The sequence below is a fragment of the Amphiprion ocellaris genome, chromosome 21 (genome assembly GCF_022539595.1).
Source record: "Amphiprion ocellaris isolate individual 3 ecotype Okinawa chromosome 21, ASM2253959v1, whole genome shotgun sequence".
Classification (NCBI taxonomy): Eukaryota; Metazoa; Chordata; class Actinopteri; family Pomacentridae; genus Amphiprion; species Amphiprion ocellaris.
In genome coordinates, this window is record NC_072786.1 from 24,452,097 (window position 1) to 24,467,138 (window position 15,042).

Below are 15,042 nucleotides of genomic sequence, written 5' to 3' on the forward strand. Positions count from 1 at the left end.
TCTGGAATGACCCTTATGCTACTAGCTCAAGCTGCACATGGGCAGTGCAGTCTAGCTGTTTGCCATAAATCACAAGAGTTGGCACACGACATACCCTGTGCTCGTAGTGACACTAATTAGGTAGGAATGACATTACTGTTCCTTTGTGAAGCGTGACTATTTATTTATTCTTGCTGTAACATTAGTTTCTTAACAACCAACATGAAATATTTGGCAGCGATTGCTCACTCTGTGAACATAAAGCGGTGAACCAGAAAGACAAGCAGCACCTGACAAGGAAACACTGATCATTGCTGAGAAAAGTTTGAATGGAGAAGTATGTGACACGCTTGGATGTCATTGAGGTGTTTGCTTACAAGTGTGGGACCTGAGCCAGATTACAAAACATGTTGGTCCCTTCCTGCATTCCACTGAGAACATCTAGAAAAAGAAAACCACTTGTTGCTGATGTCAAAGGAAGGTTTAAAGATGGAACTCAAGACCCATTCCTCCATGGAAACAGTTTTTATGAGATGCTCTTTTGACTTATTTTGTACAAATGCCCTCAAAAAGCAACACAACGAGGTATTCTAAAAATATAGGATACAGGTAATAGACGCGTGACAAATTAAAGGAAACCCCTATGTAAAGTGTCTTTGGTGTTGGGTCAACATGTTCAGCCACAACAGCTTCATCCCTGATCTCTGGCATTTTTACAAAGGTTAAAAGAAAAGACACCACCTTGCGAACTTACTTACCAAGTATTGTTCTTACTAGAGTCCCTGCAAACTACTTCAGAATCCAAATCCACTAATTGGGTTCAGCAAATAAGAAAGCACCTTTCATTAACTAAAGTCTTCAGTAAGACAAACTCTCATTGGTTGCATGTTGTAGCTTTTTCTGATACTTGTGCTCAAAAGCACAATTTAGCTTTCAAAACCAAAATTCCTGAAAAATCTAAAGCTAAATGTTTATGATTTGTTAATATTGAGGCTAAACCTAAAAGCACTGTTCTAACAAGTGGTTGTGCTAACCAAACTTTATTGCATTTCCCAGTTTGAATACTTTACACCAGAAGAACCAGTGTTACATTCCATTTCTAACATGTGATAAACATTCAAAGGCTACCTGACAAAACCCACATGAAATTATATGTATATTCATTTCTTAACAGTAGAAAGTATGCTAGTAACTGGCATGTGGAAGATGGCTGAGACACTTCATAACCAGTCAGTTGGACTCAAGGTCCATCTTTAAGGCATTTCTTTATGGCTGCATGCACATTTCTTATTGGCATTTATTTCTGTTTCACAGTACGATAAGTTTGAGTTTATTTAATTCGACAAATTTAAATTAAATGTGTCAATTTGCAGAATATTTTTACCGTTGTAGCTACTTTGTTGCTAGTAAGTTTTGTGCAGTGTTGCTGAATTTAAAAAAAAAAAAAGTCACCTATGCATCTATGAGTCATTTTCTTAATGTTCACTCTTTCCACAAAAAGTAACAGCAAGGAGATTAATGGTTACTCCGGTGATAATGCGGAGGGGAAAAAAACGTATCACATGCTAATAATGTACTAACTGTGTGTATGGAATAATCAAAAGAATGGATAGAAATACACAGAGATGACAGCCAACATACCACTTAAAGAATTTCCCTTTCACAAAGAAAAAAAATGAAGTTTTCCACGACACACTGAGTACACTGCCCACTGATGATGATCCATCCATGTCACTAGTGGGTGCACACCAGGAGCAAGCCAGAGGTGGTGGCGACCCAAAGACGACCCAGGTCGTAGCTCAGGTGGTTTATTGACATGCACATGGAGACATACGACCAAGCTGTACCTTGTGGGCGAGAGCTGGAGATGCCAATTCTGTTGAAAGAGAAGCGGGGAATATGTTAAAGCCATCACCTAAACAGTGGTGTTTCCAATAGAAAAAATGACTTTACAAGTTAGTTTTTTAGGTCAGACTGGAGGAATAAAGTTGGATGTATCTTACAGAAATGACATGTTTTAGCCCACTGATTAACAAAGCTGCAGAATCTGCAAGGAGTCCTGGCTTACCTTTGGTAGACCCGACCATTTGTGGCCAATCCAAACACAGATCCATCAGTCGAAATCTCCACCATTTTCATGCTTTGCCCTGACACTCTGATCCAGTTATAGGTGCCACAGGTGGTTGGTGTTATTCTCTGTCAGTAGAAACATATGGAGGTGTTGTCATGTTCTATTACAGATTAATAGGGTTTGACCAGCAAGACATTAAGAGATTTCAACAGCTCTGTGGTTTCCAACCTGTGTGACGTAGACTTGCGACCTTGTGTCAACACCCCAGCAAACATTGTTGGGGCTGCAGCTGTAGTACTTCATCGTCCTTGACAGGTAAGACCAGCCCACAGATCCCGTACCTTTGTAGAGTGAAGCGTAGGTACTCCGCAGACAGTAGGCATAGAAGTTACGGGGTGCTACTCCAACAACCTGGCCATCGCCGCCTGCATCCACCTGCTGCAAAGATCCTGAAGACACACAGAGGCAGGGGGCATTTAGGCAGCAAGCACTCATATCAAGGTACTGTGTGGAGTAAAGTAAGTGTTGCAAATGTGCAGGAGCATTGTGCTGCACTAGCACTATTATATGATACATGGTTGGTTAGTCTCTATGGATTGCATTTATTCACATATATTTTCATCATAATATAATATTAGTTACCTGGAACTGTTGTGAAGTTGCCGGCAATGAATTTATACACTCTGTTTGAAGAGTCAGTGCCCCAGATCCCAGCAGGTCCTACTGTGACATGCTTCAGTCTAGTACTGCCGAGTCTGGACCACCTGGTTCCACTGAGAAAGTAAGCATAATAGTATCTGTCTCTAGCCACCACTTTGCCCTGTCCAGCATCAATCTGTACGGTGTTATAGAGGCGAGGAGCCTCAGTGCATCTCCAGGCTGTGAAGACAAAACAACAGAAATTTTAACAAAAAAATCAGTTCAAATTCACTTCAAACTGCTTTAGCTGTCAATGTTGCAAGTTTGGGAAAAAAAAAATTATCTGACAGCGACTTACCATAACTGGCTGCCAGGCAACACAGCATCAGCAAGAAGGTCTTCATTGCTGGTCTCCGTGAGTGTGTCTGCTTGTGAGCTGGGATGTATTTGGTTGGAGCTGCTGTACTACAGACTGATGGAGTCTGCCCAGCTTTTATACACAAGATTGATGGGTGTGAACATGTGCTTGGTTCCTGGCAAAAATGGTCTGTTTGCGAAAGGTAGGAGGAAGTTTTTATTTTTTTTTGAACCCTGTAACCTTTCATTTCAAAGAATCCCCTGGTTTGATGACTTTGGTGATGGAGAACCTCCCATTTTGCACTGTTGCCAACCAGTAAGCCCTGAGGGAATGTTAGAGCATTACTTGGCAAAGCCACCGGTCTTGTTTGGCAGCTCAAAATCTGACAGTGAGTTTTCAGACAATCCGCCCAAGGCCATGTAAACCATCACATCATTTAGATTGCCTCATTTTTGAATAGTATAACTAATCAAATTTTAGTTTTCCATCGTACAAATACAATATAAGCAGCGCCTAGCTTTGTTGGGCACAGGACTATAGATCAGCAGATAATGACCTTAAAGGAATAGCTTGGCCTTCTGGGAAATGTTGATATCTTTTGTTGTCCCGCCAAGAGTTATAGCAGAACATAGATACGATGCTTATCTGTGGTTTGAATACGAAGGTGACGTCAGCAGCTGCTTATAGCTAAGAAGAGGATCAGGGCTGGAAACAGGGCGAAACGGTAACAAAATGAACCCAGTCTCCCAAAAACTATGTTAGATTTTGAAAGAAGTGTACTTTTATTTTGAAACAAACACATTTACTCAGCTGTGATGGTGGGAAAGGCCTCTAGTTTCTGTAGTAAGTAGAAGGGGAGTATGAAGGCATAAGTCAGCATCCCACAGAGTCTCACCTGGCCAGACCATTCTGCTGTAGAATGGTCTGGCTGCACCTTATGTCACTCTGCAACAGGGGAGTAAAACACTCTGGCTTGCTTTTATTACAGTTACAGTCTTCTTTGGCAATGCAACGTCCAGAATGTATCGATGATATCCCTGTAAAATAGCGATGTTCAAACATTTTCAGAGGAGCATTGGCAAGCAGGGAGGCAAGGACTACAATGGCTAAGTCACTGAAAAACATGAAAGGCTGCCTTATAGCTGCCAAATCCTCAGCAAAACTTGAATTTTTAGTGTATAGGTTACTGCTAAAACCCCCATCTCTGTCCCAAAGACTCTGAGAAAGTTATTCATGCCTTTATTATCACCACATGGTTAGACTACTGTAATTCTGACTGTAAAAAATAAAGTGTGATCACATTACTCCAGCAGTGTCTTCTCTCCACAGACCTCCCTGTCCATTTTGAAACTTGTTTGAAGATTTTATTGTTTGTTTTTAAGGTTTTGAATAAGCTGGTGCCATCTTTGGAGAATTTTTTGCATCTTCATACCCCTAAAAAGAGCCCTAATGTCAACCAACCAGATGAGCCTTTGCAGTAGCTGGCCCTAATTTTTAGAACATTTTACCTTTTATGTGAGATCTGCTCAGACTCCTGGAATGTTTAAGTGACGGTTTAAGTTGAGTTTTGTTTCATCTCTCATTGTGTTGTATATTTTATTCTTATTAGCTTTTAATTTTTTATTTTCTATTTCAATTCTTATCTTTCAAGTGTACAACACTTTGGCTAACTCTCACTTTAAATGTGCGCTATAAATAAATTTAGCTTTGACTGCTAAAACGTTGTTGTTTCCCATAGAGCAGGGGATTTTGAGAATGCAGATAATGGAAGGGGAGGAGAGAGTTGCGGGAAATGCACAGATGAAGTTTACGTTTTGTGAGTCAGATCATGCCCCATGTGAGGCTTTTATTCTGAGACTTAAGGTACATTTTCGTGAATAATAAAGCATCACACTTGGACTGACACTTTCACAACAATAAGTATTATTTAGAAACTTGGTTAAGTTTAGGCTGAGATCAAATATTACCCTTTTGTTCCATGTTTGAAGCTCCTCCTTAATTTTCAGGGCTTCCAGGGTAATGAGTCCAACCATTTAATATATTGTTTGCTGGCTGAAAAGGAGGGGCAGTAATGCAATTGAGTAAATGACAAAAATATGTGGATTTTAAATTTGTGAGACGGCACAAACAAATATAATCCAGCGGATAATACGTTACCCTCAAAACCAAATTGAGAATGCAGTGCAGTGGATACAGAGTTGTGTAGAAGTCATAAAATCTATATGTAAGCATCTTTAAATCTCACTCATCTGCACTTCACATCAGGTGTGCTTAATGTACATGAGAATATAATGTAAAAAACATATGGCAGTGCATGTGTGTGCGTGTGTGCGTGTGTGCGTGTGTGCGTGTGTGTGTGTGAGTGGGTGTGTGTATTCTCAGAAATTACTGTGCTGGTGTGGTTGCTGCATACCTGTGTAGGTATGTCTGAGCTGATGTTACAGTAAAAGATGTGCACTGAACATAACACGTCATTTCCAAATAATCCTTGTCACTGACAAGAAATAGTTGTCTGACTATGCTTCTGGTGTTTGGGGCTTCCGGGAACATACAAGTTGTAACACAATGCATCACAGAGCAATTTGATCATTTCTGGGAGTCCATAAATTTACTTCTGTTGTGGCCATTACTGCAGATATGGAATGGGAACCTGCAAACATCAGACATAAATGCCAAATGCTTCACCTTTGGAACAGACTGGTGAAGATGTCCAATCAGAGAATCACTAAAAAGATACTTAATTTGGGACATCTCCAATCATCACCCCTGGGCTGATGAGCTAAAATCTTTATTTCATTTCAACAACTCATCATTTACTTTTCATAATAGGTTACTATGTGATATTCACAAGATGAGGAGTAACATGTTTCTTAGGTCTAGAGAAAAATGGTCTGTTGATATTTGGTGTGGACCAAAATTACAAACTTACTGTCTTATGAAGGACAGATCCAGTGTGGAACCTTAAACCTAAATTTAAACAAAAGACAGAGATCCCTGTGAGCACAGTTACACTCAGGAACCATTAGCTTTAGAGACTGGGAGATTTAATGATACTCCAGAGAAGGACAGACTTTGTTTGTTGTGTAACCGAGGTGAAGTTGAGAATGAGGTTCATTTTATGTTTTACTGTTTTGTATATGAAGATATCAGGAAGATACTTTTCAGATTCAAGATTCAAGACTTTTATTTTTCACAGACACAATTATACATAGTATAATGTGCAGTGAAATGCACTGTGCACATGTTCCAAACCAAAACAATAAGAATAAACAATAAAAACACACAAGAAATATCTATATATATATATATATATATATATATATATATATATATATATATATATATATATAGATAGATAGATAGATAGATAGATAGATAGATAGATAGATAGATAGATAGATAGATAGATAGATAGATAGATAGATAGATAGATAGATATGAGCAAAATAAATACATAAATCAAAGTGAAATAGTGCAAATAGTGCATATATTCAGTAAAATGTCCTCTGTTTATCTTGATTTCTTTTGGTGGGATGACTATGAAAACCTTGAGTTATTTTTTAGAAGGGAAACTTTTTCACGGCAGAATTTCTTTGCCAGGCCTGAGCTAGAAGGCAACATATTTAGTTTGAGAACTGAGCAGCAGGATAACGCATATTTTGGATGTATTGCTGCAATGCTAGTATACTAATGTCTTGTAAACCCATGAGGGTTGGGCACTTCATGCATGACACGACATAAAGAAATTAATCAATCATGTCTATCAGGTTTGATTTATTAAGGTTAGCATTGTATGTGGCCAAATATATACTTGATCTGAGCAGGGGCATAGAGTGAGAGATTTAAGTTATTAAAAGTAAAACAGGGGGTTACTCAAGACAAAATGTAAATACAGGCAAGAAAATGTATTATAGCTGAGTAACTCTATCAAACTGAGCTGCCAAACTGAATGTGGCAGCTGAGGAGAAAACCAATGAGACGACATAAACTCACAGTGCCGACACAAAGCAGAGTTGAACTTGTTCAGCCTTCGACTTTGACGGCTGTTTCTGCTTCACTGTGAGTAGGAGGAACACTGTTGATTTCAAACCCTGTTGTTCACGTGAACGGAATAATCAGTGATTGTTCTCATCACAGCCACATTTTCAGCTGATCACAAAGTGACACGATGACACGAGAACCTCAGAGTCACTGTCAGGAGGGGTTGTCAGTGTAAATGCTCAGCAGCTGAACATTAATCCAACTGAAACAGCTTAATCCAGCTGTCATGTTCATTGGCTATAAGCTGCTGGTAATTTGGACTCCCAGTATGGTGGTGCTTTAGGCTGCAGTCGATATGATACTCATGTAGTGAAGAGCAGTCCTTTTTTTTTTGGCTTCAGTCAATATTACGTCCAGGAGCCTCAATTATGCAATGATGTGAGCAGAAAGGCATGTAGAAGTAGTTATCTATAAAACCTTTCAGGAAATGAACTTATCTCTGGGTAAAATCTGACTTCTCAAGAATTTACTTTTCTTTTGATACATGCAAGGTGCTTTTGTGTAAAAGCAGGATGCATTGTTCTTTAAATGGTGTGCCAACTTACAAAAAAGCAACAATGGCTGTTCTTTTTCCTTGAAATCATTTCTTGTCATTATCAGTCGCACTTCCGTCTTCCTGTCCAACCTCATTCACTGCAACAGCAACACAAGACACCTCTCTGTACACCCAACCTCCACCCTCCCCTCCCATGATGCTTTGCTCCCGATATATTCCACCTCCACCAGCAGAGAAACCAAACCCCTGTCCCCTCAGATCATCCAGCATCCTCAGAGTCTTTATAGTTCATTCATTATTTACTATTTTTTTGCAGCTTGGCTTTGTCAACCTGGTTTCAATCTCCCCAACCATCACCATGATTTCATCCTCCAAAAGGTTTCTCTTGTTGTCCACTGCTATTTCTGAAAACCCAAGCCAGGGGCCATCAGTTTAAGTTGGAGTCACATTTATAGATTACAGGTATACGAGTTACAAATGGGATAACTGGAATCTCCTTCAACATCTTTTATCAATCGAATGAAAGAACATCACCGGAAACTATCTTAAGACTACACTGAAGTACACTACCATTCAAAAGTTTTGGGTCACTTAGAAATGTCCTCATTTTTGTAAGAAAAGCATTTTTTCAATGAAGATAACATTAAATGATTCAGAAATACAGTATAGACATTGTTAATATGGTAAATGACTATTCTAGCTAGAAACCCACACAATTTCATGTTTTCCATGAAAATTCACACTTTTATCCATGTGCTAACATAACTGCACAAGTGTTTTCTAATCATCAATGAGCCATTCAACACCATTAGCTAACACAATGTAGCATTAGAACACAGGAGTGATGGTTGCTGGAAATGTTCCTCTGTACCTCTATGGAGATTTTCCATTAAAAATCAGCTGTTTACAGCTACAATAGTCATTTACCACATTAACAATGTCTAGACTGGATTTATCATTCAGTTAATGTTATCTTCACTGAAAAAAATGTTTCTCTTTCAAAAATAAGGACATTTCTAAGTGACCCCAAACTTTGGAACGGTAGTGTATCCATTCATCATTTATTTTGCCAGGAAGAATTTGCACTAGTTTCTACCACTGCCAGTATATTCAGTAACAACACAGTTCGCACCTGTGTGAACAATGCTGTGTAACAGGACCCATACTGAGACTTTACACAACAGTCTCACGATTAGAGAATAAGCAGCAATTAAATACAAGGAAGGGTTGATGTAAGTTACCCGAAATCCTTCGTGAAACACATCAAACTTGTTTACTTTGGGGATTTTTTTTTGCAGCAATGAATGGGCAAAGATGTTTCTAAAATTAAAGTTACAGAGTTGAGAGTGACAGCTGGCTAAACCTACGCAACCAGCAGGACATGGTACTTTCCTGGTTTCTGATGTTGGTATCTGCAGTGGACTGTTCACTTTTATTATGTCTTTTGTGAGTCCTCCAACATAAGGAAAGTGCAACAGTAAACTGCTATGTACAGAAATCAGCAATATCCTGGCTATAGCTTTAGTACAAATGCGAAAGGCCAATGGACAGAAGTGGCATCAGGCTGACAAAAGTCATACATACCCCTTTAAAAGTTTAGGAAAGGCCACGATATAAAACAGTGATTCTATCAGTTATAGCTGAGCAGCTGCACCATCTGTAAAACCATAAAGTTTGACAAAGAATCACTGAAGGTCAGAGTAATGGACTGAAACAAATCCCTTCCAGATAAATAAAAAAAGAACAGGAAATAAATCAGAAACAGCACACACACACTATCAGGGTGTTATCTTCATTTGATACTCTGCCAGAGAACAGGAAATGAGCTCTAAGTGGCATTTGGGTGTTAAACAGTGGATTGATGTGACTCCATTTGTGTCTTTGTCGCTGAGCTTAATTGCTAATATCACAAAATTGCATGATTATGCAATATTAATTAGGAAATTATGTTCTATGCTTTGCAGCACTCAGGTTGGTTATGTGTGCACCATAATACACATGTGAAAGGAAAAGTGAAACATGTAGGCGTACATTTACTAAAAATAATCAGGAGTAGTTAGCAGCACAGTTCCAAATGTTACCCTGGCCTCCATCTCTGCATCTTCCCTTGTTTCCAGGAGATCTAGACATAGGAAATTTCATTAACTATAATTTTTTTTTGCCTCCACAGATTAATTTTGTCAAAAGAGGAAAGAGTTGAACTGGTACTTCTCAGTGGACGTGAAGGATGGACATGTCGAAGGATAGGGTTAGAGTTAAGATTAGGGAAGTGATTTTTGGGGGCTAGCATGAATTCTTTAGTTTTGGCTGAAGACAGCAGATGAATTTAATGCACGTCAATCCAAGGAGGATTCCACTTGGCTTTTCCATGGTGGCAAAGGTGGTTAAAAAGTTTAAAGAAATGGACAGTGTCTTGGACAAACCCAGTTCTGGATGACCAAATGTATCAGCCAAAACTAAAGTCATGGTCACGGCTAAAATTCATGCTTGCCCCAAAAAATCACTTCCCTAACCCTATATTTCAGTATGTCCATCCTTCACGTCAACTGAGAAGTACCAGTTTAACTCTTTCTTCTTTCGACAAAGCTGCTGTGTTGGCAAATGTTAAAAATGGAATTAAAAGTCGTTTTAGGTTGAAAGGCAAAAATGAACGAGAGAAAAAAGGACTGAACAGGAAACAAAATAGAATGTGCAGAGGGGTTGAGGTCAGGCCTGGTTTGCTGTGTTTAGCTCACTAATGAATGTGATTGCACTAAAACAAATGACAACATTAGTAACAACACCCAAAACATCAATTATCACAAAACCTATTATAACTCATTTTTAATCTGTGGAAGCAAATAAGTTATAGTCAATGAGATATCCTATGTGTCCAGACTGTAGGGACACCCTGTACAGTCACTGACATTGAAATGCTGTCACTGGGTTTTGCAGAACCATGAATTGGAGTTTGCCAGCAGTATGTGAGCTGATGCAGCCTGTGTTGGACTCGTCTTGGCTGTTTAATCATGTGGACTTTTACTGGCTCACCACAGACACTGGCATGCTGAGTCCTTCACCCTCTCTTCCTCCTCCTCCTCCACCTACACCATCTCTCTTGGCACTTCTCAGCATGAGGCATTGAGGAAACTTACAACAATATCTGACAGCAAATTCATAGTGGGTCCTTGTGCTTACACTCCTCATAAGGGTCAAACATCATCAAGAATGTGAAAGCATTTCAATACTTTTTAGTTCTTCAGTATATTTTGTCACATTCTCTTTAGATTCAATGCCCTCCAATTCATTCCCCTCTCTGTCTCCTTTATAAAGAATAAATGTGCCTGCTTTCCTCCCGTTTCTCCGCCTTGACCTTAAATAGAGCTACAACCTGCTTACTGGTAAACAGCCTCACTTTTTAGACTGCAGAGCAGATGTGAGACATCATAAATCCTCCAGAATGCAGTCCTGCATTTTACGTATCATCAATACGTTAGGGTTGTGAGGGGCTGGAGTCTATCCCAGATGACTTAGGGTGAAGGTAGGAGACATCCTGGACAGGTCACCAGTCAATCCCAGGGATATATGTAGAGACAAACAATCACACTCACATTCACACCTACAGACAATTTAGAATCACCAATTAACCTCAGCATGTTTTTGGACTGTGGGAAGAAGCTGGAGAACCTGGAGAAAACCCACACATGCACAGGGAGAACATGCAAACTCCATGCAGAAAGATCCCGGGACCAGGTTGGGACGCGAACCAGAGATCTTCTAGCTGTGAGACGACGGTGCTAACCACTGAGCCACTGTCCTGGTATTTTACATAACCTTCCAAATTAATAAAATGTAGTTACCAATGGTTGTTTGTTGAAGTGGATATTTTATGTTCATTGGTAGTCGGTTTAAACAATTATATAATACGTTCTGCTTCTTGAACAAAGGTTGCATGCTATGCTCTTGTTAACTTTCTGTAATTTGACATCGAGTACAACCTATGCTAATGTGTTACATGTCAGTGGCTGATAATGAGTGCAGTCATCCTGTCTGTAATGTGATTCGCTGAGAGGCAGGAGAAAAAAACGTGAGGATAGAGGAGAAGGTCAGAGGCCATGACTTGCGGTGCTATGAAGAGAAGTAAATGAGAATTAGAAACTTAAGAAAATGGACTTCACAGTGAGATTTGTGATTAGTATGTCTGTGCTGTAGAACATTATGGCTAAAAGACTGCAACTGTGTGAATCAGTTCGCTGCAAGACACTGAGAAAAGAACTTAGAATAAGAAAAGTGACGCAAGATAAAGTATTGCATTTAGTGCTTTTCTGTGGTTATCCAAAAGATGAGTTAGTCATCTTATGGTTGGGTTGTATGTTTTTGAACACTCAGCCAATTTGTGTTTAACCATTTGGGGAGGACATAGCTTCTTTGTGATTTCTGTTCTCTTAAGGGTAAAGTGAACCATATTGGCTTAAAGGAGGAAATCTTAGAATGTTGAATAGCTTTGTTGGCACTAAAATTGAAAAATGTTCTAAATAAATACATCTAGGAATTGAACATACAAACTCAGGGTGCTGCCTATAGGATAAGGCATTTAAAAAGCCCTACATATGATTTTCAGAACTCTGTTTCCTCTGAACATTTGAATGCAGGAGACAAACTGGAACAGTCAATATCAGGCTCCCGAATTCCCTGATAGTACCCATTATCATTTAATAGACTGCTCCAAACTGTTCCTTTAAGCCTTTAGGTTATCTCATCTGCTCTCTCAGAGGTAAATCACAGAACTGGGTCCTGCTCTATTGCACCTATGGAAAATAGACAGGCAACACTGTAAACACATTCCTAATGCAAATGACATCCCAGGAGTGATATGTAGCTGCTGAGTGCTATCTGTTTGCAGTGTGGAAGAGGGGACAGCACCGTGGGAGATATACAGTAGTGTGTGTCAGGGTGGGCAGGGAAAACTCACATCAATGTCAGGTAAAAGAAAAAGTGACAAGAGAACTGCAACTATCTCTTTTTGTTGCGCAATAAAATACTATTGCAACAGCCCTATAAGAAAGTGATGCGAGTACTTTGTCAAATTTAAGAAACTTATAGCAAGTTTTAGCTCCTTGTTTGAGACCTTAAGAGTCTGTGCCTATAAAAAGCAAAAACCTGATTTCAGTTTGGTCACCATCCACTTCGAAGCGCTCTTCTTGTGCAACGATACGCTGCTCCCAGTGCTCCTGCCACACTTGGAACACTTCCTGGAAATCCTGCTCTGTAAGCATGTCAAGCACCATCTGCAACCGGTGCTGAAGTGTGTCAAGATGGTGACCCCCTAACTTGAATTTTACTTTGGGGAAGAGGAAGAAGCTACAGGGAGCCAGATGTGATGTAGTGATTGTGCTGGAGTGGCCAAAAAACGTTTGCGTATCCAACGCAAGTTATATGCGTATAAAATTGAATTGAATTGAATTGAATTGATCTGATGGACCTTCCTTGGTCTTACAGACTGTGCACTCTTGCACTGAAGACAGCTGTGTCATACCCATAGGCCAATATAGCTTCACCAGTGATGATCCTTGACATAAAGGCTGGGTCATCCCAAGTCTGTTGAGGGAGATCCCTGCACACTTCGACATAGTTCCACTTCTGAAAGTTCCAATTAATCACAAATGTGCAACGCAGGCCCTGATGCTTATCTTGCACCATCACATGGAATCCTGCCTCAGGAGAGATACCGTTCACACCAGTGGCATGCACATACCCAGACTGTGCACTCTTTGTGTGAGCCAGGAAGTAAAGGAAGATGATTTTTTGATTGCAGGTTTAAAGTCAAACCAGAATAGCATGTGTTTATTTTTAGTTGAGACCTGTTTTTCAAACTGGTAATTTTGGACCACGAAATGTTTTTTTTTCTGCTGCGATAGTTCCCCATACAGTCGTCCATCCATCATCTATACACTGCTTAATTCTCATTATGCGCTGGAGCTTAGGGTGAAGGCAGGGAACACCATGGACAAGTCGCCAGTCTATCTCAGGCTACATATACACACAAACAATCACACTCGCATTCACAACACACAATGTAGAGTTACCAATTAACCTCAGCATGTTTTTGGACTGTGGGAAGAAGCCGGAGTACCTGGAGAAAACCCAGACATGCACAGGAAGAACATGCAAACTCCATGCAGAAAGATCCCGGGAAAGCCGGGACGCGAACCGGGGATCTTCCAGCTGAAAGTGCTAACCACCAAACCACTGTACAGCCCCACTGCAGTCGTGCTATTCAGAATTTTCAGAGAAATGTCAATGTCAGAAAAGATGCTACCCACATCTATCATACTATGCCCAACAGTTACTATGAGGAATGCCTAAGTTTTTTTTTAAGCTTTTTCTTACTTTATTTATTTTGTGACTCTTAACAATAGCAGTGCGGTGCCAATAAATGATGATACACCCACATTTGCATTCATGCACAACCTGTTAACTGTTGGCAGCTCACTATCACTGTTACATCATATATATTCATCCACATTAGACCTGAGGGCAATGTAGTTCTTTATTACAGTAGGTGTGTTTACAGTGCATCTTCCACATGACAACAAGCTGAGTACACGTGCATATTCAGTGCTAAAGAGAATTCAACTAAGTTAGAATTGTAGAAGATAACTGCAAGTCTCATTTAAATAAATTTTTGTTTTACCCACCCTGCGCAGTTTAGGTTTCTGTCGTGTTTATGTGTAAGATTTCTGCTTTAAAAGGAATAACCTGACATGAAACCAACAATAGAAACATTTATTTGAGTCAGAGTTTTTCTGAAGCTGAAAACCAAAGCATGGTTTCTCATGTGTCAGTACATGAACACGCCAGCCAGGATTAGAGCTCTACTGCTGCTAATGGCAGGACTACTAAATACTAATGATGATGTGATGGTTGGTTTATTTTTTGCTCAATTTTGAACATATTCTCTGTTATTTGTTGACTTTGATATCAGCAATGTTGAGAACTGCCATATTGAAGATGTCAAGAATTTAGTTTGGTGAGTTTTTCTTGTAAACAATAAACAAAAAAAGTATCATTTGTATTTGTTTGTGTCTGTCAAATGCAGCCACACTTTTTGAAATACAAAAAAGATTTTTCCACAAATATTTCATGACAATATTTGAGATAGTGTAAAATTCTAAGGGTGTCCGAAAGCTTTTTTCTACCACTGCATATGTAAGGATATGCTGCTCATTTGTATGACATACTACGTTACATTTTACTGTGCAAAACCATCGTATTTGTATTCTGTGAAAGCCCTCTAACCATCGCAACCATGAACTCCGAAGGGTTAAAACTCTACAACTGTAGAGACTTTGACCTGATGTTGACCAGGGTCATTCTGCAGGTTTGAGTAGTCTGTCATCCAAAACATTTATCTTACAAATCACTATTTTACGAGAACAGTTTGTGCAGGCATTTAGGGAATGGTTTTCTTCAACCACG

At 39.5% G+C, this 15,042-nt stretch overlaps 1 protein-coding gene across 1 annotated transcript; it reads right to left on the bottom strand.

Annotated features, from left to right (window-relative positions):
* Positions 1–489: 489 nt before the first annotated feature.
* On the bottom strand, positions 490–3,204 carry LOC111565784 (fish-egg lectin-like). The gene is made up of 5 exons (XM_023266021.3): positions 3,048–3,204; positions 2,693–2,929; positions 2,279–2,499; positions 2,048–2,175; positions 490–1,855 (listed from the first exon to the last, which is right to left on the bottom strand). The coding sequence occupies exons 1-5, from the start codon at positions 3,091–3,093 to the stop codon at positions 1,714–1,716; spliced, it is 774 nt and encodes a 257-aa protein (XP_023121789.1). The 5' UTR covers positions 3,094–3,204; the 3' UTR covers positions 490–1,713.
* Between the last annotated feature and the right edge of the window lie 11,838 nt (positions 3,205–15,042).